This window comes from Oryctolagus cuniculus, chromosome 12 (assembly GCF_051225735.1).
Source record: "Oryctolagus cuniculus isolate XC-2025 breed Fujian yellow rabbit chromosome 12, ASM5122573v1, whole genome shotgun sequence".
Taxonomy (NCBI): domain Eukaryota; kingdom Metazoa; phylum Chordata; class Mammalia; order Lagomorpha; family Leporidae; genus Oryctolagus; species Oryctolagus cuniculus.
Window position 1 is genome coordinate 78,640,862 of NC_142878.1, and position 23,758 is coordinate 78,664,619.

Consider the following 23,758-nt stretch of genomic DNA (forward strand, 5'->3'; position numbering starts at 1 on the left):
GAGAGAGAGAGAGAGAGATGGATGGGCGGAGGTGTTTTTTCCTCTACCATGTTGCTCATGGTTGAGTCTTTGAATTCTCTTTTATTTCATACATTTTTGAGTTTCCACTTAATTTTTTGGTATTTGTGCCTTGTCCCAATAAAATTTTAAGTGAAGTCTTTGCTCTCAGCGTCCGTTTCTATTTCATCCTACTGTTTCTAGCCCAGGGCTGGCATATTCCAGGGCTTTACCAAGTCTCCCTTGGATTAAAGAACCTGTTCTAAAACTCTCCATGGGCAGATCTTGCACAGGTATCCAGAACCTTCTCTTCTTTCCATTAGCAGTTCTTTCAGTTGGTCTGTTTCTGTGATGGGAAGATGTGAAAAAGCCCGTGTCTTGCCCTCACAGGGCATCCAAGTGGTAGGTGACATAGACACGATTATGTAGTTCCACAAGGGCATCACAGATAAGGCGGAGTAAAGCATGTCAGAGGAGGGAAGAGATGGTTTCCTGTGTTGAGAACAGGGAAGGGGGTTTCCAGGATGTTCACCGACTTCTGCCACTCACCCCCATCAAAGAGAGGCAGTCTTGGAAGACTTCGGAGGATACAGCTGAGTAAGTGGGTACCTGAGCAACTAGGAAACCCAGGCTTGTCTGCGTCCCTGGGAAAACGTCTGCACTTACTCTGCGCTGCAAAGTAAAACCCTGTCTGAAAGAACTACATCGACCATGCAGAGTTTAAGAGGATGGAGAGCAATACCCAGCTTCGATAATGAAAACAGCAGTCATTTAAAATTTGATTAATTAATTTCATTTTACTTGAAAGGCAAGAGAGAGCGAGTGAGCAAGTGAGCAAGCATGAGTGCTCGCTCTTGTCTTTTGGTTCATTTCCCAAATGCCTATAACACCTGAGGCTGGGGCAGGGCAAAGCCAGGAGCCTGGAAATCATCTGAGCCTCCCAAGTGGGTGGCAGGGACCCAGCTACTTGGGTCATCACTTGCTGCCTCCCAGGGCGCTCATTAGCAGGAAGACGGAGTTGGGAGTGGAGCTGGGACTTGATTTCAGCAACTCTGATAGTCAGGTATCCCATGTGGCATCTTTTTTTTTTTTAAGGATTTATTTATTTGAAAGGCAGAGTTACAGAGGGGCAGAGGCAGAGAGAGAGGGAGCAAGAAAGAGAGGAGAGCGAGAAAGAGAGAGAGAAAGTCTTCCATCCACTGGTTCACTCCCCAAATGACCACAACAGCTGGAGCTGTGCTGATCTGAAGCCAGGAGCCAGGAGCTTCTTCTGGGTCTCCCACGTGGGTGCAGAGGCCCAAGGACTTGGACCATCTTCCACTGCTTTCCCAGGCCATAGCAGAGAGCTGGATTGGAAGTGGAGCAGCCGGGACTTGGACTGGTGCCCAGCACTGCAGACCCGGGCTTTAACCTGCTGTGCTACAGCACTGGCCCCCCACGTGGCATTTTAAAGGTGGTGCCATATGCCCTCCTAGCAGTGGTCACTTTGGAGTGAAAAAGTTTTAGAAGTATGGAGAGAGCAGAAGCTAGCCTGAAAGGACATTGGGAATCTACTGAAGAAATGCAGACACTCAGTCATTTGCTGAATGTAATTTATTAGGTAGCCAAAGCACTGGACTAGACACTGGAGGACAGAGAAATACATGAGACAAACTCTCTATTTTTTGGAACTGGCAGTCCATGAGTCTTCTCTCAAGGAGACTGGAGGCTCCATGAAGAGAGCACTAGGATGATAGCTCCCCAAGTAGGTGGAGAAAGATTTGTTTAGTCTTGTTTTTTAAGACAAGGCTGACCAGGGCATGGGTTCATGCTGAGGGGAGGCAGTTAGAGTTGGAAATCTGGAAACATCAGAGCAATGAGTTAACTAGAAGAGAAACCCAGAGAGCTGCGTAGAAGGCTCAGACCATGCCAGCACTGTGCTGCACACTTCTATAAACCATCCTATGCCACCCTCATAACAACCCTACACAGCAGTGATTATTAGCAATGAGGAGACTGAGGTGAAAGCCACATAGGATGCAGGCATAAGCAGAGATGTGAAGCCTGGTCCTTCGAGAATTCCATGGCTGTAGGAATGTGGCTGAGACGACACTCAACTGAGCGCCAGACTCACTCCAGCTGGTCTGCACTGAAATGAGCTGCAGTCTTCTAGGCTGATGTTTACCTGAGCTTTTCACAAAGTTCGAGCAGTGTGGCAGGGGTAAGGGTGAACTGGCGCCATCCCCCTCCCCATCAGACTGTCCTGAGTCCACCTATGGAAAGTTCTGGCACAGATCCAACTCTTGGTCCAAGGTCACCTGCTCCTTTCTCATCTCAGACCTCAGACCCCCCACCCCCACCACTGAATCATTCTTGGATGCTATAGTTTCTTCCTTCGACACATTTTCAGTACAAGGGTGGATGCCTAGTCAAGAAGTCAAGATGCTGGTTAGGACAACAACATCCAGTGTCAGAACCCCCAGGTGTCAGTCCTGGCTCTGGGTCCCAATTTCCAGCACCCTGTTAACATGTACCCTGGGAGGCAGTAGTGATAGTTCAGGTGTTGGGGACCCTGCCACCCAAGTGGGAGTCCCAGCTCCCAGCTTTGACCCTGGCTCATTCTCAGCTGTTGTGGACATTTAGGGTGTGAACCAGTTGGATAGTTCTCTCCCCTTCCTAACGAAAAACAAAACAAAGATCTCCAAACCCATGCAGGTGCAGGCAAGCAGGCCCCACCTATCTTGGGTTGGGCCCTTCTGACTTAGAATGGTGCCCAGCACATGGAAATGACAGACAATATCTGTACCAAATTTGTACCAAAGGAGTACAGGCTTTGGATCTGACATACAGATTTCAGTTTTCTATTACCTAGAAGCAGCGTGATTCAGGACAAGTTACTCAGTCTTTATCTAAGAAATCGGCTAACAAAACTTACTTTGGGGCCAGTGTTGTGGTGTAGTGGGTTAAGCTGCCGCTTGCAATGCTGGCATCCCACAGGAGGGCAGGGTGGAGTTCTAGGGGCTCCACTCTGGTCCAGCTCCCTGCTAACATGCCTGGGAAGTCAGCAGAAGGTGGCCTAAGTGCTTAGGCCCCTGACACCCGCATTAGAGACCTGGATGGAGTTCTAGGCTCCTAGCTTTGGCCTGGCCCAGCCCTCACCAGTGGTGGCCATTTGGAGAATAAAGCAGCAAATGGAAGATATATTCTCTCTCTCTCCCTCCCCCTTACTCTGTCATTCAAATAAATAAATAAATCTTTAAAAACAAAGCTAGAGAGCCTGGTGCTTGGAGAGGGTGACATTGTTTTCTTGTACATAAGGTCCTTCCATGTCTATATCCAAAGTTCTTATATATTTCTTTTTTTTTTTTAAGAATTCGCTTTTATTTATTTGAAAGACAGAGTTACAGAGAAAGGTAGAACCAGAGAGAGAGAGAAAGAGAGGTCTTTCATTCTGCTGGTTCATTCCTGAAATAACCACATGGTCAGAGCTGAACTGATCCAAAGCCAGGAGCTTCTTCCGGGTCTTGCACGTGGGTGCAGGGGCCCAAGGACTTGGACCATCTTCTACTGCTTTCCCAGGCCATAGTAGAGAGCTGGATCAGAAGAGGAGCAGCAGGGACTTGAACCAGTGCCCATATGGGATACAGGTGCTGCAGGCTGGGGCTTTAACCCACTGTGCCATAGTGCTGGCCCCTATACTTCCTTAAGTTGAACAAAGGTCTGTTTTTACATTTTAGATCTATGAATGGAACATTCTAAATGCCCATCAAATGATAAAATTATTGAAAAGATTTTCTAAAAAAGCTATTATGGACTCCCCTAATAGAGTTCGTTGGTGGCATTGTGAGATGCATGGCTGACTTTGGAGTAGAATTTGCTCACCAGGCCAGGAGAGAGAAAGCCACAGCCTTGACTGGGAAGTCCTCTTTCCACAAGCACTGAAGAGGGAGACCCTGGCAATGCTCTTGCTCACATACCACCTGCTCCCATTCTGCAGATGGGCCGGGGCAAGAGCAGCAGGGAATGTTCTAGGTGCATCCACCCAGCCTCCCCTACCCAGCGAAAAGACAGCATCCGGGGAGTCTGCACGGTGGTGCTGCTGGCAACCCTCTGCCTGCTGCTGTTCCACCTCTCGAACCCTGAAAGACAGAAAAGATCTCGGTTACCAAATATGATTTTGGAAGCTCATTAGTAATCAAGAATGACTTTCCTTAACAAGACGTACGCTGCTGTCAGTGAGACTTGGCCGGTGTGTGATGTGATCTTTCTGGCAAACAAACATCATCTGCCTGAGAGGAAGCTGTCCTGCCTGCTCTACTTTGTCACAGACAAGGAATTACCATGGGTTCTTTTCTTTTTTCAATGTCAAAAGAAAAGTCTTGCATGGGTTCTGAAAGTAATCTTCAGAATGGATACATCTTCAGTTTCCTACTGAGGCTGGTACAGAAGAAAACTCTGACAACCTGGGCCAGCTCTGTGGTGTAGTGGGTAAAGTGCTGGCATCCCATATGGGCACCAGTTCAAGTCCCGGCTGCTCCACTTCTGATCCAGCTCTCTGCTATGGCCTGGGAAAGCAGCAGCAGATGGACCAAGTCCTTGGGCTGCTGCACCCATGTGGGAGACCCGGGAAAAGCTCCCAGCTCCTGAGCTTTGGATCAGCTCAGCTCTGGCCGTTGCGGCCAATTGGGGAGTGAACCAGCAGATAGAAGCCCTCTCTCTCTCTCTGCCTCTCCTTCTCTCTCTGTGTAACTCTAACTTTCAAATAAATAAATCTTTAAAAAAAAATCTGCAAACTCCTTAACATTATTAAAAAAAAAAAAAAAAAACTCTGACAACCTAACATTCGAAAGGTCAAGATGAGCCCCCAGGATCATTTGATTTGGCCCCTAATTTCCCAGCCTGACAACTTGTGCTTAGCACATGCTACGTGTGTAAAGCGCTTGGGGCCAGCTGGTAGCAGAGATGGGCCACTCTAGTTCTTCTCCCTCCCCAACTCTTACAACCTCTTCCTTCTTAGCAGAGAAAAGACAGAATAGTCTATCTGAACCTTAACTATTTCAGACACAGAATGTACATTTCTCCTTTTATCTCCCTCTCCCCTTCCTTCTTTCTTTCTTCCATCCTCTCTCCTCCCCTCCCTTCTTCTCCTCTTTCTTAAGTCAAAGGTGGCTAGAGTTGGGAGAATTTTTATGTGAAATTTACTTTATAGATCAAGATCTGGCCTTGGGTAAAATTAAGAATTCTGCACACCCCCCCACTTCTACCCCCGCCATGGGCCTCAAGTCCTTTTCCTGCCCTGCTCGCTGTCCACAACACTGATTCTGCTCAGAGCGACCCAAACAGGACTGGAAGGTCACATTGTGGGGGCCTCTTCAGCTTCACTGCTGTCAGAGATTGAGGCGGCAAAACTGTATCTGTGATCCCCTGTGTGGCAATTAGGCAACTGTCAGCCCAACTGGCCATTTGTGCCTCCTGAACAGCATGCAAATGGCTGATTGTGGGTGCAATTCCCCAGCACATGCTCTCTGGTATCTGCAGGTTTGTTTCTAAGCAAAGGGAAGGATGCAGTGGGAAGTTGTCCCCTCCCCTCCTGCATGCCTTCGTTTCTCTTTTTACCCCTTTCCTAAGAATGGACCTGCCCACTGGGAAGACAGACAACTTTGATGTGCTTGGAGCAAGCAGGAGAGTGGAAAATCCAGCCCTGCATCGGCAGCAGGGTTTTTAAAGTCAGTTTAGAGGCAGCTACCAAGCAGGCGAGTTTTCAGGCTCCTTTTCAAAGCTGAGGTGAGACTAACAAATGGTCAGCCAGTCCCTGCTGGAAACATGAATGAGTGGTGCCACCTCCTGGCAGAGATGGCTTCCAAGAGAAGGCTGCGAAAACCGCGGCTGCCATGTTTTGGGCACCAGGAGGTTCGGAGCTGGGCGACATTGCAGACTTTGTTCCAGTCCAACCCCCTCACTTTCCAGGAGAGGAAACCCGGGCCTGGAAAAGCAACGTGATAGTATCGGTGGCAAAGTGAGAACGAGGAACTAAGCCAATGCCCGTGGAATCCTAAGAGCTAAGCACCAAGCAAAGCACAGTGCCATCCTTACAACAACTAGATCAGGCAGATGTGTCATCTCCCAACTTCCGGGTAAGACAAGTGAGGCTCAGAGGGGTCCAAGTGATGGCTAACCAGTGACCGGGTCCCTTCCCTTTATGGTATTTCCCAGGGACCTTTCAGACGCACGCATGTCACATGTAACAGGCAGGAGAGCCAGGCTCCTATGTGTCTGCAAACACAAGGCCACTTTGCCCTGGTCACTGGTCCTGTCAGCTAGGATGAGAACAGGCTCATTCAGTGGAGAGGGTGGTCCCCAGGGAGGAGGCAGGTTGTTCCCGAGCAGGCAATTGGTGAATATCATTCATCAAGACACCTTCTTCTCTCCACTGTTTTTCTTTTGTTCCCCACAAAAGTCAGACCAACTTCTTCTTTGGAAAACACGGTCCTTAGGTGGAACACAGTTGAAACCCAACAAACACTTGTTAACTACTACAACAGGCAATTTGGAGATCATGGAGATCATGTGTTCGTTCAATGCTATCACCTTTCTCTCTCTCTCTGTCACACACACACACACACACACACACACACACACACACACGCTCCTCTCCAATTCCTTATCTAGCTGGAACACCTGCAGAAAATCCACTAGTTTCAGAGGTGTCCTATTTCTAGTGAGCGCCTATCTTTCAAATCATTCCTGCCGTGGGGTGGGTGTTTGGCACAGTGGTTGAGATGCCATTTGGGATGGCCATGTCCCATAGTGGAGTCCTGGGTTCAAGTCCCATCTCTGCTTCCAGTGGAATTTCCTGTTAATGCGCACCTGGGGAGGCAGCAGGTACTTGGGTTCCTGCCATCCATGAAGGAGACCTGGGTTGAGTTTCTGGTTCCTGGTTTCAGCCTGGCTGAGCCTTAGCTGTTGCAGGCAAATGGGGAGTGAACCACTGGATGGAAGATCTCTTTGTGTCTCTCTGCCTTTCAAATAACTGAAAATACAGAAAAATTTAAATTAAAAAATTTTTCCTATTGTTAAATCAGTTTGTCATTTGACAAGTTTGCTTCCTGGTCCTAGCTCTGGCCTCTTGGGCAACAGAGGATCTGAATCATTTGTCTTCCAGGTGTTAGTAGTCCAGTTCCCACTGCACACCTCTCCTTTAAGGTCAGTCAGGGCAGGAACCATGTCCTCCTGACACCAGCTTGGTGGGGCCAGCGTTGTGGTGTAGTGGGTAAAGCCACCACCTGCACTGTTAGCGATCCATTTGGGTGCCGGTTCTAGTCCTGGCTGCTCTACTTCCGATCCAGCTCTCTGCTGTGGCCTGGGACCTGGGAAAGCAGTAGAAGATGGTCCAAGTCCTTGGGCCCCTGTGCCCACGGGAGCTCTGGAGGAAGCCCTGGTTCCTGACTTTGGATTGGCTCAGCTCCTTCTGCTGTTGCGGACATCTGGGGAATGAATCAGCGGATGGAAGACCTCTCTCTCTCTCTCTCTCTTCCTCTGCCTCTCCGTAACTGTGCCTTTCAAAAAAAAGAAATAAATCCTTAAAAAAAAACCTGGTTGGTTCCTCCCATGGTCCTTGACAAAGCTTCCCTTGTCACCACCCAGCCCCCATCTCTGATCTTACAGTGTCCCCAGAGCCTAGCAAGAGGACTGGCTGGTGAGGAACAGGGCTGACTTCTCTCATGTGGGTCCGGGAACCCCCAGGCAAGCACTGCCCACTTCTAGACCATTCTGTGAGACAGACACCCTTGTAAGGCCAGCTGCCTGGTGCCTGCAGCTGAACCTTTTCCCAACTGACTCAAGTGCCTGCTTTGTAGCTGCCTGCTTTCCTAATATCATCCCCATCTCTGGGATCTCATCTGCAAAATGAGGGACCTGGACCCCACTATCTTGATGGCCCTCTTCAGGTTTCTGCTGTAAGCACTGTTGGCCGCACCAACAGTCCTGAGCACCTACAATTGACTCTATAAATGGAAACGACATTTTTTCTTAATGATTTACAGTCAGAACTGCACTTGATTTGCATTCTAATATGTTCCTTCCTGGCAATAATTTTCATAATTGTTAGAGGTTATTTGGAAGAGTGTGTGTCGGGGGCAGTTGCAGAATTTGTTCCGGCCAAGTTGGGGAATCCTAAATGTTCCACTCTGCCTCCCCCTCCTCCCACTGGCCACCCATTCTTGAGGTCAGGGCAGGAACCATGTCCTGCTGACACCAGCTTCTATCATTCAGCTGCCCAGAGAAAATGGGGAGGGGGGCAGGAGCTGTGGAGTGGGCTGTTGGCCTCTGTCCTCCAAGCCCCAGGCCGAGGGATGCACTGAATGTGTTGGCTGATGAGCCTGAGACATCGGGGACTGCTAACTGGTGTCAGGACTTCTCCAGGTCTCTGTGTCTCCATCTGCAGAATGGGATTGGTACTGACACCTGTCTCTCCTGCCCCAGGAGGCGGCTCTGAGGGGTTAATGAGCAAACAGGCTGTGCACATCAGGCTCAATTTAAATATTATAAAAGCTAATGTTCCCATGTAAGGATAATTTTTTAAAAGATTTATTTGATAGGTAGAGTTATAGACAGAGACAGGCAGAGACAGAGAGAGATCTTCCATCTGCTGATTCACTCCCCAAATGGCTATAATGCCTGGGGCTGGGCCAGGCCAAAGCCAGGAGCCAGAAGCTTCCTCTGATTCTCTCACGTGGGTACAGGGGGCCCAAGCACTTGGACCATGTTCTACTGCTTTTCCAGGCCATAGCAGAGAGCTGAATCCAAGAGGAGCAGCCGGGATACAAACCGGCACCCACGTGGGATACTGGTGCTGCAGGCAGAGGCTTAGCCCGCTACTCCACAGCGCTGGCCCCAGCATAAGTTTTATGACCAAGATTATCATTATTATTTTTCATTACAACTAGCACTACTAGATGTAGAATATTATCCTTACCTAGATCCATCCATGTGTTAGAACACATCTTCATTTGAGCGATTACTGCATTTGCTGTGATGGAGATGACATAGAATCCAGACCATCTAATTATTCTGGCATTTGCTCTTCCTATCGGGGCAAAGCACCCTGTGCAATCAGTGATGGTTGCCTGACTGTGGCTACTCAGGCTCCATTAATTCCAACTCTGACTTCTAAATCTCTGACAGACAAGGGCTGATGTTCCAATTCTCTCTTAGCTGCTGCAGTGGCTGCCACAGCACGGGAATAATCATTGAAAGAGAAGAGACAAAAATATCTTCATTGCCTTGTAACCTCTCCTTAGCTGTGAAGCGAAGTGGCCTGTCCAGCTGCCCCCCAGAGAGACTAAACACTGGAGCAGGCCTGTTTTGAGTGGAAAGCTGTAAAGGGAGTGCTACTCTGTAATAATCGCCAGTGCTATTTAAAGAGCTTACCCAGCTCCGCAGGCCTGTGGCCCCAGGAAAACACCTCTACAATGGCCTTTACCTTCTTGCCTTGCTCAGCTTGGAGCTCGAGGTCCTAGCGGAACTCACACAGGAGTCCCAGGAAGGGAGCCAAGGCTTCAATCCAGGCCAGAGCCTTCTCCTGTGCCAGGCCATGCTGGGAGGAGGGTGAGAAGACCACCTTTCCCCTGTCTCACACAGACAACTCTTGGAAGCAGGATCTATTTCCTTAGCAAAATAAAATAACATGAACAGAAATCCAAGGATCACCAGACAGTTGGTTAAAATGAATTAATGGCAACAAGTGACACTATAATTAAAATCATCCTGAATGTCTAGCATAATAAATTTTTTTATTATTTATTTATTTATTTATTTTTTGACAGGCAGAGTTAGACAGTAAAAGAGAGAGAGAGACAGAGAGAAAGGTCTTCCTTTTTCCATTGGTTCACCCCCCCAAGTGGCTGCTATGGCCTGCGCGTTACACCGATCCGAAGCCAGGAGCCAGGTGCTTCTCCTGGTCTCCCTTGCGGGTGCAGGGCCCAAGCACTTGGGCCATCCTCCACTGCACTCTTGGGCCACAGCAGAGAGCTGGACTAGAAGAGGAGCAACCGGGACAGAATCTGGTGCCCCAACCGGGACTAGAACCCAGGGTGCTGGCACTACAGGCGGAGGATTAGCTTAGTGAGCCGCAGCACCAGCCCAGCATAATAAATTAACACAATAGATCCAGGCCTGCACAGAGCAGGTGAGTTTGTAATAGTGGGAATGAAAATGATCCTAAATGCATCAAGGAAGAATAAAACAGGATATCTGCAAAGCGACAACTAACATTTAGAAACGTGAAAAGATAGCAGACACAGACCTTAAACTCTGGAGGAAAAAGATTACCAACTGGAAATTTTTATTATCATTTGAGTAGAGGGTGAAGCCAAGATATTTTCAGAAATGTAAAGGCTCAAGCTATTTTATTCTTTCTTAGGAATTTACCCAAAGAAATGTTCTAGAAAAATAAGGAACAAATTGAGGAGGGGAAAAAAACAGAATCTAGGGAATATTGGATCCAGTCTTGGAGGGTCGTGAAGGGATCTCAGAAATTCTTGGAACAAGCAGGCCAAACTGGGGCAGGCAGACAGGACTCCCAGGAAAGGCAGTGCCAGGGACAATGCAGAGTTCATAGAACACTTGAGCTATAAAGAGTTTGGAAGTAGTTGAGGGGTGGGATAGAGGCCTATCCTACCCCTCAGAATAAACATAACAGAATAAACATAACAACATAACATAATAAACATAATAACATAACAGAATAAACATGGCAGAATAAACATAAAATACAGCAAATTAGAAATTCCTGGGGAAAAATAAAGCTTGTACAAAAGGTGGAACATCGATGACAGTGAATGTACTACTTGGAACGATACTGACCCTGACATAACAGCACGATTGTTGCTTACTGATTGTCAGCTGTTGCAATTGGAGTACAACAGTACTGGGGACCTAGGATGGTAAGAAGTAAAATAAAAGATCTAGATCATCTACAAAGCGGGAAATTCTTAATATGTACAATTGATCAACAAAGGAATTGAGGCCAAAACATTGCTTTATACACAGACATGGGAAATAGCTAAAACTCTAGGGGAAGAAATAGGGATCCAGTAGTTGCACTGATATAGGTTTCAAACTACATTATCTCCTTTATATTTTCAAATGATTTAAAGGAAATCTGAAAATCTGCAAAAAAAAAAAAATAGTACAAGGGTTTCTCATATATCTTCCACCCATTTTACATAACCATAGATCAATGATGGGTGGCAAGGACCAACCACTGCAGCCATCACCGGCTGTAATGTACATACTAGCAGGAAACTGGCAACAGAAGCAGAGGTGGGCCTTGAACCTGGGGACATGCATGACACAAACAGTGCTTTTTTTTTTTTTTTTTTTTTTGACAGGCAGAGTTAGAGAGAAAGAGAGAAAGGTCTTCCTTCTGTTGGTTCACCCAACGGATGGCTGCTTTGGCTGGTGTGCTGCACCGATCTGAAGCCAGGAGCTAGGTGCTTCCTCCTGGTCTTTCATGAGGGTGCAGGGTCCAAGCACCTGGGCCATCCTCCACTGCACTCCCGGGCCACAACAGAGAGCTGGACTGGAAGAGGGGCAACCAGGACAGAATCCAGCGCCCCGACTGGGACTAGAACCCGGGGTGCCGGTGCCACAGGCGGAGGATTAGCCTAGTGAGCTGCGGCGCCAGCCCCAAACAGTGCTTTAACCTGTGAGCCCAACACATGGCCCTGTACCTTTAACTATGGAAGATATAGAGTGTATTTTAACGTGTTGTTGGGCTGCTCATCTCTTACACCTTTTCTTCTGGGTTCTTCTGCCTATTCTTGCATTTGTGAAGTTTAATAGCAAATTGTCTAAAACAGTGTGGTGGTATCACATCTGATTTTTAAATTAAGCTTCTAGAAAGAATAGGAGTTGTCTTTCCATTTGTTAGAAAATGCTCCTGCATCTGTCAGGACTGTCAAATTACATTTTAAAATGTACTTGTTTTTCAACCACTTCGGCAACTGTATTGCACTTTCAGGAATGTGAAACCACACTGGAAATCAAATTTGTCACATTTTCTGCAGGAGAAAGACCAACATCTTACATGCTAATCTCAGAGGGTAAGTGATGTTTTAAAAGCCTATAGCTGATTGACCAATGCCTTTGATGAAGTTTTTATCAATGTCAGCTGCAGAGGGATGCTTTGGGCAGCCAGGAAATGCCAGAGATAGGGGATTATTTTCTTTTTTGGATCTTCCTCTCAGTGCTCTGCAGGAAGCCAGATCTTTCCCACCTAAGCCATAAAATTTCTTGAGAAAGATAAACAGCTCCTCTCTTCTTGAAGAGAGGGGAAGGGGAGGCCAGCATAACTGATGGAACCAATGAGTCGAGACAGAAACTTTCAAGGATACTGGGAAAGAGAAAAAAGGAAGTGAGTACATCAGGCTTTGTAGGCAGGACAGCCAAGTCCCTATCATGGAATAATCACACGTTGTCTGTATTGCACGTACCCGCTCACCTTCCTACCCTCACACACATGCATGTAAAGGAGGCCAGAAAATAATCGACCAAGACACAGAGGAAAAAGAACTGAGACAGAACAAACACTCTGACTCAGCCACCCCAGCCAGAGAATCCTTCCCAAGCGCTCCTTAAAAATCACTGGGTGTTCAAAACGCAAAGCATCTGACACATTAGTTTTCCAATTATTTTTAAGATTCAACTATTTAGAAAATTTTACCCTTTATCGCATCTATAATTATTTTGAGACTATTCTTTACTAAAAGTCCTATTTTTAGAACCTAATAAGGTTATATGAAAAAAATGCAAATCTCGTTAGGTCCTACTGCCCATTAGTCCTAGGACTATCGATGGGCAGCACACACCAAGTTTATCGGCACCCATTCTATCTGGAGAAAGGAACGGGTAATGACTACACAACTGACACCCCAAACAGAGACGCCGCCTCCAAACCTCACCAGATCTCACGCAGGTGAAATAACTCACCTGGAGGTCAGGCACAGTGGGACGTGGGGGCGCTCGCTAGGCCTAGGCCCAAAGTTGGGCAGTTGTATGAAGCCTGGGTCAGGGGACCACCCAAAGAGGCTGACCTCACTTCTAGAGCGAGATCTGCTCCTCATTTACTGTGTGACCAAAGGCAAACCCTTGCTGTGTCTTGTTTTACCCTTCTGAGCTATCAAGTGACAATGATGATTTGTGCCCTGTGTACTTTACTGGAATGGACCAAGATGGGATGATAATGTGAGAATGCATTACAGAGAATGAAAAGCGTTATTGAAATGCGAGAGTGACTCAGTGAGTGTGGCGTCCAGCTCTCTTCACTGTCTTAATTAGGAACAATTAAACAGCTTTCGAACGTATTTGTCATGATTTTAAAAAGGCTCCCCTCAGCGGCTGAGTCACCCTTCCAGCCAGGCTGCACGTATGCTAGATCATTTTAAAGGGCTCGACAACCTGTGCTCTACCAGCTGAAACAACTCCCGACCCTCCCTCCACCTGGCCATCAGGCTTTGGAAGGAGGACAGGGCTGGCACGGGGCCGGCAGGGCAGACGGCTGTTGAGTCAAAGGGAAAAAGTTCCTGTCATTTTGGAAAAGATTCTGTAGACTCGGAGAAGTCCTATCTGTTATATTTAACTGGGGAGCCAATCTAATTACAGAAAACCTCACATGTATGTCTGTCCCATTTGGTGTAAGCATAGTTGTTCCCTGAGTTCATGCCCATGAATAGTAAGCATCTTTTGAGTAATTCAATACTTGGGAGTATTTTGCGGCATGGAGGCTGGTGAAGTGCTTCTCCTACACAAAAGCCCCAAGTGAAATCTCAAGCAGATGAGAACACAATCAGCAACCTGGGCTGCAACCATGAACACCATGCGCACACCAGGAACTCTGCTCTTGCCGAACCTTTTGGTCTTAGGCTGGCTTCAAGTAATCAGAGCCCAGGAGGGACTGGAGAGGCCCCTGGGGCTCCTTCCCAGCCTGGGGGAAGCATTTCTTTCCCCAAGTCTGTCATTTCTGGACCAGGCTTTCCCTTATTTCAGTCTCTTAGACATGGAAGGCAGAGTTCTTATTTGCTGTTAGGTTCAGGCGTGGGTGAGCAGGTGGGGGCTATCCAATTGTTCTTGAAGCTCTCTGTTCTTTCCTGCTAGGGGGGCCAGCCCAGAGGGGGTCACCTTTACCTGTTTAGGGTACTTCAGGTCACCTAGTCATTAGAGGGACCAGAGCAGTGAGGCGGCCTTCCCAGGGCCTGCCACCTGGCCTGCCCTGTCTTGGAGCTGCCAGTCTTATTGTAGGCGGTTGCTTGAGAGCACAGGCCTCTGGCGCCATCCGTGCTGAGCAGCTTGCTCCCCCCGTCTCCTTGGTGCCCCGTGAGGCTTCCCTACCTCAGCTCCCATCCCTTCTTCCTCTCTCCAAGACGTCCCCAAAGGCCCCAACACTCTCTCTCATGGTGCCTCCCCTGATTTGGTTTCTCCACCCGCCTGCCTGTCCTTATGGAAGTAACAGGGCTGTTCCTGACTTGAAGTTACACACAGGTGCAGAGATGGCCTCCCACGGCGTCCAGCCTTCCAGCACCTATGATTCGAAGGTGAAGAGTGGCGAGAGGCTCACGTCACAGGGCAGGGCAGCAAGGACAGGACATTTGGCCTGGCGCAGGGGAAGCCGGGAATGGAGCCCAGGCCATCATCAGGCTCTAGGTGTGCACACACGTTGCTAGGGGGATGGGCAGGATGGCAGCCCTGAGCTGAACCGGGCAACAGAGAGAACGGAGATCCTGGCATTTAGATGAACCTACTAAAAACTTGGTTTTAGTTAGAAAAACACTACCAAGTACGTGGCTTCTAGTCTTCCTTCAAGGACCTCCTCGGTTATTCTATGAAACACAAAATATAAAATCTACTTCTCAGCAATGGTGTTTGATTGCCTCTGCTGTCTTCGTTTGCTGCACGCTGACCATGGCCCTCTCGTGGGCTCTCAGTTGTTCGCTGGTAACTTCCAAGTTTCTACCCCCCGGTAGATGCACACGTCTGGGCCCGGGGAAGTGCTCTGATGTCACCACATTCAGAACTGGGAGCTGTGTTTCTGGCAGCCCTCATGCAGGTGCCCAGTCACGTGCTTAGGCAGCGGCCTGTGTTCCTTTGTGCCCCTCCCTTTCCAACAAGAGCCCACTTACTTCTTCCCACTTCCCCAGATCATCTCTCACCTGCACTGTGATGCTCTCAAAACCGGTGCCCGCTCCCAGCCCTGCTGCCTTTAAACAAGTAGGAAGAACCTTCTAAAGTACACACAATGGACAATGGGTCTTCAAGATGTTTATGGGAAATGCATGACTTCCAAAACAAATGTCTTTGCACCAAAACAAACTAAATTCCATTTTCCATGAATTGTTTGAAGTTCCCTCAGATTGAATCCTATCACCCTTTGGCTTGTGAAGTTTCTAATAGTTCCCCCATTTTTCCTGATGGGATCCAGGTCAGATTCTTTCCACGATTTATTTCTATGTTCTCCTACTATTTCTCCAGACCAACACAATCTCTGCCATTTCACCCACTGGGAGCAACTGATAATTATCTCCGAGGAGTTCTCGCTTAATGTCACTCTCTTTTTTCACAGGCCACACACACTGCTGAAAATTAGAGGGCTGGGTCCAGTTCAAAGGCTTCAGCTGGACCGAGCGCCCAGCCAGGAGTTCTCCATCTGCAGCCGATTAGCCCTCCTGATGGCATTTTGTTATTCTCCTTGCACCAGAAAAAAACAAACAGATGCCGCTCCCACAGCCTCTGCCTTCCCCCATGTCATAGAGGTTGGCTCCCAGGTGACCCCCTGCGACCCTGTGGAGCTCCTTCCTGGGCAGCCGCCCTCCCCTCCCTGTTGTCCTGTCTCATCACAGCCCTAGGTTTCTGGGTCTTTTTTACCCTGACAAACCGCCCCAGGCTCTGTCCCTCTCCCCTTGTCTTGGCGATGGTCTTTCAAGGTCCCAGACCCAGCTGCCTGCAGCTTCTAGGACCCTCGGTCGGTATGGGACACCTTCAGTATCGGTGCTGGGGACAACCTCAGCTTTATTTTTTTTTAATTTTTATTTATTTATTTATTTATTTTTGACAGGCAGAGTGGACAGTGAGAGAGAGAGACAGAGAGAAAGGTCTTCCATTGCCGTTGGTTCACCCTCCAATGGCCGCCACGGCCGGCGCACCGCGCTGATCCGAAGCCAGGAGCCAGGTGCTTCTCCTGGTCTCCCATGGGGTGCAGGGCCCAAGCACTTGGGCCATCCTCCACTGCACTCCCTGGCCACAGCAGAGAGCTGGCCTGGAAGAGGGGCAACCGGGACAGAATCCAGCGCCCCTACCGGGACTAGAACCCAGTGTGCCGGCACCTCAAGGCGGAGGATTAGCCTACTGAGCCGCGGCGCCGGCGACAACCTCAGCTTTAGACAGTGGCTTGCAGCAAGATTCCTGCCCTGGCTCCCACAGCTCCAGCAGCCGACTCAGGCATGACTTGGGGTTCAACCAACCTCCCTGTATTTTCGCCCAGTCTCTTACCCAAGGCTCTTCTAGTAAACATAACCCAGGTGAAAGCAGTGAGCTTGCAATGCAAGCCCAGTTCCCCTTCCAAACAGCCCACCCCCCTTATGCCTCCATAAGTTTTTGGAATTGCCAATCACTGACTATCAATTAGGAGGTGCTTGATTTTCAACATTTGGTTTTCCTCAAGGAACTTGTACCATCTCTGGGACTGCCCAGAGGGAGCAAGTTCATTTGGCACATCACCAGGTGAACAGCTTCTAGCTGTTTCTCAGTTACCTTGTGTCCAGTGAAGCACAGATCAAGGCCCATTCATTCCAGTGTCTCTGTCCAACGCTGCAGCACCAGATGCATGCGGCCATTTGAAATGTGGCCAGTGTGAGTTGACATGTCCTGTAAACCCAAGATACACTCTGGATTTTGAAGACTTAAGTGTTAAGAAGCTGAAAATTTGATAATTGATTATAGGTTGAAATGACCCTTTGGATATGAATTAGAAATTATAATTACCATTACACATCACCAATATGCCTGCTGCATAGCTCTGGACTAGCCCGTGGCTCAAAGCAAAGTCTCACAAGTCCTTACTGTACGCTATAAAGAAGGGCAGTGTTGCTGTGTATTTCTCTAGTCACCCACCTCCCTATCTCCTCAATGCCTAGATCAGTCATTAGAAGGACTTACAATAACCACCCTCCTTCCTTTTTCACATTGTCCCCAGCCAGCAATAGGGCAAGTATGCAAATTTCACCCTAGGGGCAGACACAGATATCTGAGTCCCAGTAGGGACTGAGTTAACAGAGCTTTCTCTTTTTCTCTTCTCATGCTTCTCCCGAGGAGGCAGACAGAGGATAAAACACTGCGGAATTCCTCAGAGCTTAAAACCACACACCAGCAACATCTAGTCACCAGCATTGCACCGTTATAACAAACAGCAATCCTGAAAAAGCAAACCTACTTGGCGGCTAGCCATTCATCACTGAGAACTTGGTTACCCCTTTAGAGGGCTAAACATCAGATATTTCACTGTCATCAAGTCTGGGAGAATATTTATGCTACACTTGGACCAGTGCCCAGTGACTGAGTAGTAAGAAAGTCATTAATCTGGATTGTGTTTTCAAGCCTGAATCAATGAAAATCCTGTTTAAACTGAGATTATCCTTAGTCGACGGTGCTCATTACCTCTTATTAGTTTGAGAGACACAAGAATTTCTCATTTATAAAATGTGCTTATTAAAGAAAACTCTCAGCAAGGCATGGGGTTGGCCTTGATAATAATTTTTCCTAAGAGAACTTAAATCAGGACCCAAGTAATGCACTGAAGGTCGCTCATGCACCTACAGTCCCAGCTTTGATCTCTGTTTAACTTCACAAGGAGAAAAAATGCAGCTCTGGGGTCGTGAGATTGCTCAGGAACCGTCAGTTCCTTGGGCTTCTGGAGGCCCTCCCCTGCCCTTCTCGCTGGATATTTAAAGCAGGTGTCAACACATCCATGATGAATGATTAGCAACTCTGGGCTGTGAACTGTTTTCATCCTTTCTTGGCTGTATTTGGATTTGGACCCACTTCATAACCCCAAACATGATTTCGCTAGAAAGAATACCAAACACTCAAACAGAAAAGGGCAGCTGTCTCTCTGCACAATAAGGAAGCTCCTAAGGATGAGCTGATTCTAGCTTCAGGCCAATTGAACCCTGATGCTATTGAGAAAAACCGTAAAGCAGTGGTAGTGACTCATGAATTTCTAACCGCTGAAGTTGAATTCTACGAGCTGCTGTTTATCTGTCTGGTATTTTACTGACATGAATGGAAAACCGAAGAGCACGCTACATAAGACAAAGTGCTTTTCAGGCAGAATCTATACTCTTTACCTCTCTGTCCTTTGCTTTTATCTTGCGCAGGCGGTAGGATTTTTCCAGGACCAATCCAGACGATCTGATGCCCCGCTAAATGCTGCGACTTGTGAGCGAGCGGGATGAGATCTGGCTCTGTGGCTGTTCACCCCCGGAGATCAGCCAGGTGGGCCTAGTCTAGTCAAGTAAGCCTTGGAAGGCAGAGGACTTTCTACACCAGGTGGTGGAAAAGGGCTGCAGGAGGGAAAGGAAAGCGAGATTTGCAGCGTGAGAGAGGCAGTGTTGGCTTGGAGGTGGAGCGGAGTGTAGGATGAGGAAGGTGGGTGCCATCTAGGTAAGCCATCACCTCCCCCCGCCCCCCAACGCTGAGAGGCAGCGAGGAGAGCAAGGTCTTTAGACCTACAGCCCCACGGAACCGGATTCTGCCAACAACCTGGAAGACCACGGAAGCAGGTAAGCGCCCAGCTGGCTGACGCTTGGTTTTGGTCTTGAGACCCTGAGCAGAGAGCTCAGCTGAGCCCACGAAGACGTCTGAGCCACAGAAGCGCAAGAGAATGCATGTTGTTTTTAGCTGCTGAGTTTGTAGCTATTTCTCTGTTGGACTCCATAGCTTTTCTTCTTGTTGTGGTTCCTCATCCAACGGGCTGACGAACTGTGTGGCCTCAGGTGAATTACTCCTCCTGGAGCCTATAAAACCTGCCTCACTGAGTTTTTATGAAGATTAAATGGGATCCACATAAAGTGTTTACTGGCAGACCTGGGCACTTGGCAGGCTCTCAACCAAGGTCCCTCTCCGCACGTACATTTACGGAGTCCCCAGCGTCTGCTCAAATGCAGAGCTTCCTGCACGTTATTTCAGAGCTCCAGGTTCACCGTGGGTGTTCGATGAATGTGCGCTTTATGGGCTGTCTACACAGACAGCATTCATCAGATCAAGTTCATCAGGTATTTATGTTGGGAAATGAACATACGAAAAAAGGGTACACAAACCATCCTCTGTCCGCAGGCTGCCAGGAGTTTTGTAGGAGAGAATTATGCAAAGAAGTGTAGCAGTGTCATCCATGCTGGTGTATACCCAATCGAGGAGGCTACAGTGCCCTCCCAAAACGAGTGACATCTCAGGCGGAGATGAGGGGTGCGCGTATCCCAGGCAGGGCAGGCACAGAAGTTTGTTAGGGGCTGCAAGAAGCCTGGTTTGGACAGAACGAAGGGTGCCACGGCGAGGTAGGATATGTGGTAGAGCTGATGGGTTAGGCTGGGGACACACTGCCTTCCATGCATGGGACCAGGCTTCTTCCTTCTGACTCCGGGAAGCTCCTGGGGTCTTCTGGCACTAGAGGAACTTGATCAGACTTGCACATTACAAAGGACACCCTGGTGTGTGATGCAGGGGCTTCGAGGACACTGCAGGGTCGGAGTGGTGGACACGGAGAGAGGCACCTAGGTCAGTGGCCACGCTGCACTTGCGAGGCACACACACAATCCCCTGCCCTAGATTCATCCGGGGTCCTGAGATTCTGACACCTTAGCTTAATGTCACTTGTCAAATGAATTTCTGTGGCGAGGGACAATGCATCAGGGGCTTCTGGTGTGGGAAAGGAACGGTGTGTGCTAGTTACTGTCCCCACTGTGGAACAGGGAGGGTGGAAGCTGAGGAGGCAGTGGCCTGGGCCCCAGGGCTGAAAGCTACGGTCTGGATTTTGCAGGGACACGGGGTCGTGTAAGCACCTTTCTAAGGGCGGGCTTGAGGGGGTGCAGTGTGAGTTTCCCCCTTCTACGCAGGAAACCCCTGGGGGCTGAAGGAGGGAAAGATACTCTATTTTTTTGTGTGTGTCTTTAAAATAAAGACTGGGGCTGGTGCTGTGGCATAGAGGGTAAAGCTGCTGCCTGTGGTGCCGGCATCCCATATGGGCACCAGTTGGAGTCCCGGCTGCTCCACTTCTGATCCAGCTCTCTACTATGGCCTGGGAAAGCTGTGAAGGATGGCCCGAAGCTCCTGGCTCCTGGCTCCGGATCGGTGTAGCTCTGGCTGTTGTGCCTGGGGAAGCAGCAGCAGATGGTCAGACTTCTTGGGCCCCTGCATCCACAAGGGAGACCTGGATGAAGCTCCTGGTTTGGACCGGCCCAGCTCTGGCTGCTGTGGCCATTTGGGGAGTGAACCACTGGATGGATGACCTCTCTCTGACTCTCCTTTTTTCTGCCTTTAAAATAAATAAATCTTAAAAAAAAAAAAAAAAAAGTGTTAGGCATTGTGAAAAGGGCTACACTGAAAGACATCCCCTGCACACTGGCTTGGAAACATTTCTATTTAAAAATGAGTCAGAGGTTTTCTTTTAAAAATTAGAATAGAGCTTTATTTGTGAAATCCAGATTTAAAAAATTTTATAAAGTTTGCATCTGATACATTAATCTTGATATGTATTTATCATCTCGGATTTTTTTTAAAGTCAAATAGTTTATAATCAAAATGAATTGTGTTTAATACTTATATGGAATAACTTCAGCATTATAAATACATGGAAACAAATACCATTTAGATTTTGGTTATGATGCATTTGTAATATAATTTGAAGTCTGTTACAATTTTTTGAAAAGAGAAAATGTAGGCTGAAGTGATGTGCTTACAATGTCTAGAAAAATAGGATATCCTTGCTTAGTGACCAGGACCCCACTGACTCGCCAGCAGAATGCATTTGAGATATTTTTCTGTCTGGGAGGTGGGGCTGTGTGGCTGGATACTGGCTCCTTCTGGGCTGCCGGCCCACACCTGGGAGATGGAGGGAATGATGGGTTACAGTTGGGAGCTGGCAGCAGAGTGTCTGGTTCCACTCACAGCAGGTTCTTTCTGAGTAGCAGGACCAGGCATATGGGTATCTGTCGGTCAGGTGAAATGAAACCTTTGTATTTTCTCAATTTCTGGCATGTGCTGTATTTACAGACATGATATTTAAATAATCATTTGGTAAAATTCTGTTTTAACAAAAATAGTTTTCACATTCAGTTCTATGCAGGGAGTACATTTCCAAAATGAATTGCCCCATTTTAATAATACTTTGCTGATGTGGAAAACTGAATGCTGACGGTCAGATCCACGTGGAGACACAGAGAGGTACACACACACACACGGGCATGTGCGGCAGGCATGCTCCCGCTTCCTTGTCTATCAGAAGTCCTTTCCGTTTTAAAGGAGGCGATTCTTCCTAGGGGCACAGGCAGCCTGCACTCCTGATGCGACCAAATCTAACGGCCAGTCCTGTACAGAGCTTTTCCCACATCTCCTCTCTTGGGAACTTACAACACGCGAGTTTTGACGATAAGGGTGGGCGTGGATACTTTCACTTGACAAATGAAGAGACAGGAGCCCAGAGAGGTTACAAAACTTGCTTCTGTTGACACAGGTATAGGTGAACAGCCAGAAGGACACCTGGCGGACGTACCTGAACGCTGGCGGACACTGCTGAAGACACTCACGCGGGGTGCGTGGATCCATGGATTGCCTTCCCTAAACCAAGCTGAGGCTGTGGCGTCTGCAAAGTGGTTTTGCCACAGCCACAGTGCAGCTCTCTACCAGGTGCTAATGGGTACTCACCATATTATACTCCAACAAACTGAAGCCAGTAATAGCCAGAAGTACTTTTTGCAGTTTTCACAGAGCATATACATGTAATTCAGATGATTCATAACATATATTTACAATTTTTCCTAAACCACCAAGATATATTGAGAAATAGGTTTAATTTTTTAAGAGCATCCGCTAAGTAATCATGTAAATCCCAGGATGAAACTCACGGAATCCTGGCGCACTCTATCCTTGCAGGTGCACAGTGTCCTTTTGGCCTCGTTCTGTCACCCCTACTTTCAACTAGTCACAAATTCATTTACGCATTTCTGAGTTCCTTGAGGATGAGAACTGAACTGGGTTTCTCTGAAGCTAACAACTCTGACCTCCAGGGCCTGGCACAGCGCTACGGGCATGGCAGGCATTCGGTAAATGTTTGTTGAACGCATGGGCGTGTCTTTCTGTACTTCAATTCAGTTAAAGCGGAATTCTCCCTGTAGCCTTTTGCCTAGAGTTTTGGACTTGTAATGAAACATCATCATTTTCATAGTAAACAGTGTCTTAAAAAGCTAAGAAATATGGTAACAAATTTAACACAAATTATGCATTACAACTACTCTTTGGTTATTTTTAATAAGGTATTTGGTTTTTTTTTACTAAAGTGATACTAAAAATATAAAAATGCAACTACAGAAATTAGCTTAACCTGTAAACACAATAAACCCTGTAAACATATATTTACTACATAATTGTGCAAGTGTAAAGAATGACTACTAAAGGCAAATTCTTGCTATACATTTAACTTAGTTCTTCAAGTCATATTTAGAAATACTGCTTCATAGAGCTTTAATGTTCAAAGGAATTCTAACTACATGAAAACATGAAAAAATAATGGCTATATCAAAGAACCATATGCTATAAAGGCAAGAGAAAGGCATTAATACTTTTCACCCATTGCAAATAAGAATTTGCTTCACATGTCTCATGAGCCACCTTGTTTAGTAAAACTGCCTATTAACACAAGCCAAATACTTTTACAGTGAAGTAAACAATTTTTTGCAAGTGAGTCAGTTGACTAAAAATATAGGTAATGCACTTTCCAAGTTTTTTTTTTTTTTCCTAAAAATCTGGGCAGTAAGGTGCATAAGGCAGGGCTACAAAATAATAAATAGCTATGAATAGCAGTAAATATATTGTAGTTTACTCAATATTAAAGCATCCTCCCCCCATTTTAGGTTTCCTTTTCAAAAAGCATCAAACTTTTCACACATGACAGTTATCACAAATATTTCACAGTTATAATTTCAGTAGTTTAAGAAAGAACTGCCTGGCAAATACTGTAAAAGAGGTAAATGTTAAGGACAAAACTCACTGTTTCAGGCACACAAGGACTTAGATCCTATAGCGTGACCTCTAAAGATAGAATGCAACAACTGTGTCTGTGCAACACACTGAGTGATTGAAATAATGGTATAGTTGTCATACTATTTATTCTAATGATGATTTTCTCCAACCAGCGGCCAACTTTTAGTAGTTCCCTGGAAAATTCTGCTTATAAAACTGCGACAGTAAAAACACCATAGATGGTTATTTGTACTCTAATCAACTCCATCAAAACCCTGAGTGTTTTCAATGGCCATCTGAAGCTTATCCCATAATTCTTCAAAGGACTCATAGGGTGGCAAATCCAAGCGATTAAAGCTGAAAGAACAGAGAGGGACTGGTTAGGAAGGACACTGACAAAGCAAGCATCATGACGAGCAGGTTTCAACAACAGCAACAGATGCCTGCTCACCAGGGGTAGGAATGGCCTCCAGGCATGGGCCCTCCCCAGGACTCCTGGGTA

General features: G+C 47.3%; 1 protein-coding gene and 2 long non-coding RNA genes across 6 annotated transcripts in view; 1 reads left to right on the plus strand and 2 right to left on the minus strand.

Moving 5' to 3' along the window:
- Positions 1-1,575: 1,575 nt before the first annotated feature.
- On the minus strand, positions 1,576-18,687 carry LOC149123111 (uncharacterized). 2 transcript variants are annotated; one of them, XR_016218161.1, is made up of 4 exons: positions 18,372-18,687; positions 16,780-16,893; positions 6,844-7,006; positions 1,576-4,115 (listed from the first exon to the last, which is right to left on the minus strand). It is a non-coding gene; the product is annotated as an uncharacterized LOC149123111 (long non-coding RNA). The 2 variants fall into 2 exon arrangements; XR_016218162.1 differs by lacking the exon at positions 6,844-7,006.
- LOC149123112 (uncharacterized) lies at positions 18,668-21,855 on the plus strand. Its single transcript, XR_016218160.1, has 2 exons — positions 18,668-18,806; positions 21,752-21,855. It is a non-coding gene; the product is annotated as an uncharacterized LOC149123112 (long non-coding RNA).
- The window catches only part of NEDD4 (NEDD4 E3 ubiquitin protein ligase), a 146,975-nt gene continuing 143,896 nt past the window's right edge, over positions 20,680-23,758 (minus strand). For all 3 annotated transcript variants that reach the window (XM_051821964.2, XM_089310395.1, XM_070054227.2), the window contains one exon: positions 20,680-23,613. In XM_051821964.2, coding sequence (XP_051677924.1) covers positions 23,511-23,613 — 103 coding nt within the window. In that variant the 3' untranslated portion in view covers positions 20,680-23,510. The remainder of the gene's footprint in view (positions 23,614-23,758) is intronic.